Raw genomic sequence first — 3,044 nt, forward strand, 5'->3', positions numbered from 1 at the left:
CCCTCATTTTCCTTTTTCGCTCTCTAAACAGAGCTCAGAGGACCTTCTCGCATGGCGAAAACGAGACCAGGGAAAAGAGACTTGGACTCGTACACCATCAGAGGCACCAACAAGATCGTAAGAGGTAACCAAGAAAAAAAAAATCTCTACCCTTTCACCTACCTAGTAGCGTTAACTCTTTCAAAATCGTTCCTTTTAGGGGTTAGACTCAACTGAACGGTACAATATAGTCTTGGTATTTCTTCGATTGCTGAAAGGTTTCGATTTTTGTATCTCTTTTTATTTATTATGTTTTTGTTTTTTGTGTGTGCTTCGTTTTCGTTTTGTTAGTTGGTGACTGCGTTTTGATGCGTCCTTCGGACACATCGAAGCCACCGTACGTGGCGAGAGTGGAGAAGATCGAGTCCGATAGTAGGAACAACGTGAAGGTTCGTGTGAGATGGTACTATAGGCCTGAAGAGTCCATTGGTGGAAGGAGACAGTTCCATGGGGCAAAGGAGCTTTTCTTATCTGATCATTATGACATTCAGAGTGCTCACACCATTGAAGGGAAGTGTGTTGTTCACTCCTTCAAGAACTACACAAAGCTTGAGAATGTGGGTGCCGAAGATTACTACTGTAGGTTCGAGTACAAGGCTGCTACTGGAGCTTTTACACCCGACCGCGTCGCTGTGTGAGTTTTTGTTTCATTATTGGAGATTGGTGGTGATGGTGTCTTTTTAGTGTTTGAAATGTGGGGGGTTTGTGTTGTTGATTTTGTTTTTTTGTGTGTTTTGTAGGTATTGCAAGTGTGAGATGCCTTATAACCCGGATGACCTCATGGTGCAGTGTGAGGGATGCAAGGATTGGTAAAACAAGTGTATTTGGCTTTACTTTGTTTATTTTTCACTCAATTTGTGTGTGTTTGTATTTTGTCACTTTTTGATTCTAATTTGTGGATGAGTTGTTATTTCGGCTTGGATTTAAGACTAGCACCTGCAGAGGCAGTCTAAAGTTTGTTGACCATAAACGGAAAGGAGAACGATTGAGAGAATAGAAAGACTTCAAGAAGCATATGGATATGTTTTTGCTAAGTTTTATGAACTAGTTAAGTTTTTGTTATCTAAACTCTGCCTTGGCCTGAGCACCGATTCTGCATGTTATTCTTGACAACTGCTTCTATTTGCCAAGAGGAATTAAAAAAGATAGAAATAAGTGCAGAAAATACGGAAGACATAAGGGATTTATTGGGTTTGTCAAGTAGCTGCTCTTGCTAAACAATTTGAAAATTCAACAGCACATGCATTTTGGAGGGACTTTTAAACTGCTGATATCCTACTGCAGCCATTCCTTTGGCATAAATTTGCAATCTTGGATTTGTAATATCGTTTCTTCAATGTATTTATTTTTGGTAGCTTTTTCTTCAATGTATGTATGTCAGCTTATATATTCGAATATATAATTGTTAACATTTTATGCATCTGGCTCTGACCTAATTTGGATCACATTCTCAAATTGATTGTTAAAATTTTAACAATGCCCCAGAAACTACTCAACCTTAAATATTTTGAAAGAATCATATTTCAATTTTATGAGTTTGTTGTAGGTACCATCCTGCATGTGTGGGAATGACTATTGAAGAAGCAAAGAAGTTGGATCACTTTGTATGTTCTGAATGTTCATCTGATGATGACATGAAGAAACCCCAGGCTACATTTCCAGTGTCACCAGGATCTGATGGCAAGGTGAGATTTTTTTATTCTTTTTCCTACGAAGTTTCAATGCACTCTTACTTTTGTTCCTATTAATTTTTTCCCCAGCACATTTATGAGACATACTATTCCCACAATAGAGGGGGTAGGTAATGGGCACATGATAGACAGTGTTTGGAGAGTGATGCTATAGTGTGTTATTTTCGTCCAAAAAGATGGATGTATTCTTTGAAGCTAGGCTTGAAATTGGCAATGTTATGTTGCAGTTTGTGTGTATATTGGTTAGCATGGAAGAATGCTTGTTTAGAAAGTGAAATTCCATGTACGGGTGATATAATTGAGACATAAAAAATTAACAGACTGCAGACTATGTCATATGCTAATAAGAGTTTTATTTATTTATTTGATGGTATGTGTTAATTGTTTTTCTTGTCTGACAATCAATGAAGACTAGCATTTACTTTTAATATGTATTTGTATTTGAAAGGATTAATTGCTGAAATTATTGTTTTCATGTAAATATCTTTGAATAATGTTCCTTAACTTGGTTAACTTGTGCTGGTGAAGTAGCTTCTCCTCAAGCTCGTACTTTTATCTTTGTTCCAGTTATGAGCATGAAGTTATTGAAAGTTGTAATCTCAATCATTTTCTATATTTTTTTGGTACCGCTGTATATAATCATATGGAGGGATTCTTGGTCTGGATGGGTTTATATAAAAGATGCAAGTACACATTTTAGTTCTAACTGTTTTTAGTTGTGCTTTGGGGTATTTATGAAATAAGGATTGCACTTATAAAAACTTGTCATCCATGTTCATCTGTATTCATCTGTGTAACTTCTGTAGAAAATTTAGTTCTACTTGTTGAATTGGCTTAATTTTCCTATGCTTTTTTCATACATAGTCTTCTTATGAATGTTGTGTAGGACTTTTCTTTTTCTCCTTTTCAGACAAAAATATCCCCTCCGTTTCAAAACAAATGTCATTTATGACAAAATTAGTACATTGGAAAATTAATGTTTCAGGATGTAATTGTGTCTAAATATGTTAATTTTTCCCTTTACCGATTTAGTTAAAATGACATTTACTTTCAAAACGTATGGAGTATTTATTTTATGGTGTGGGGTTTTGTAAAGATTTCTGGAGATATCCAATATGTAGTGTCCACTTGGTTTCTGATTGATTTTCGTTTTGGTTAAATGTATTGTGCAAAGTGTGACCTGTTTTATTGTAGCTGTCATCCTCATTATAATAGGGGATGGATACTGTTGTCTGTTTACACAGCAACACAACTGATTAGTTTTCTTTTTTTCTTTTTTTTTTGTTTTTTTTTTTTGGGGGGGGGGGGGGGGGG

The 3,044-nt window shown here is 35.8% G+C and overlaps 1 protein-coding gene across 2 annotated transcripts in view; it reads left to right on the plus strand.

Annotated features, from left to right (window-relative positions):
- The window catches only part of LOC107613665 (chromatin remodeling protein EBS), a gene marked incomplete at its 5' end in the record, with an annotated part of 3,754 nt that continues 710 nt past the window's right edge, over nt 1-3,044 (plus strand). For both annotated transcript variants that reach the window (XM_016315765.1, XM_016315764.2), the window contains 4 exon segments: nt 1-124; nt 331-673; nt 780-848; nt 1,586-1,724. In XM_016315765.1, coding sequence (XP_016171251.1) covers nt 52-124; nt 331-673; nt 780-848; nt 1,586-1,724 — 624 coding nt within the window.

Source organism: Arachis ipaensis, chromosome B08 (genome assembly GCF_000816755.2).
Source record: "Arachis ipaensis cultivar K30076 chromosome B08, Araip1.1, whole genome shotgun sequence".
NCBI classification, from domain to species: domain Eukaryota; kingdom Viridiplantae; phylum Streptophyta; class Magnoliopsida; order Fabales; family Fabaceae; genus Arachis; species Arachis ipaensis.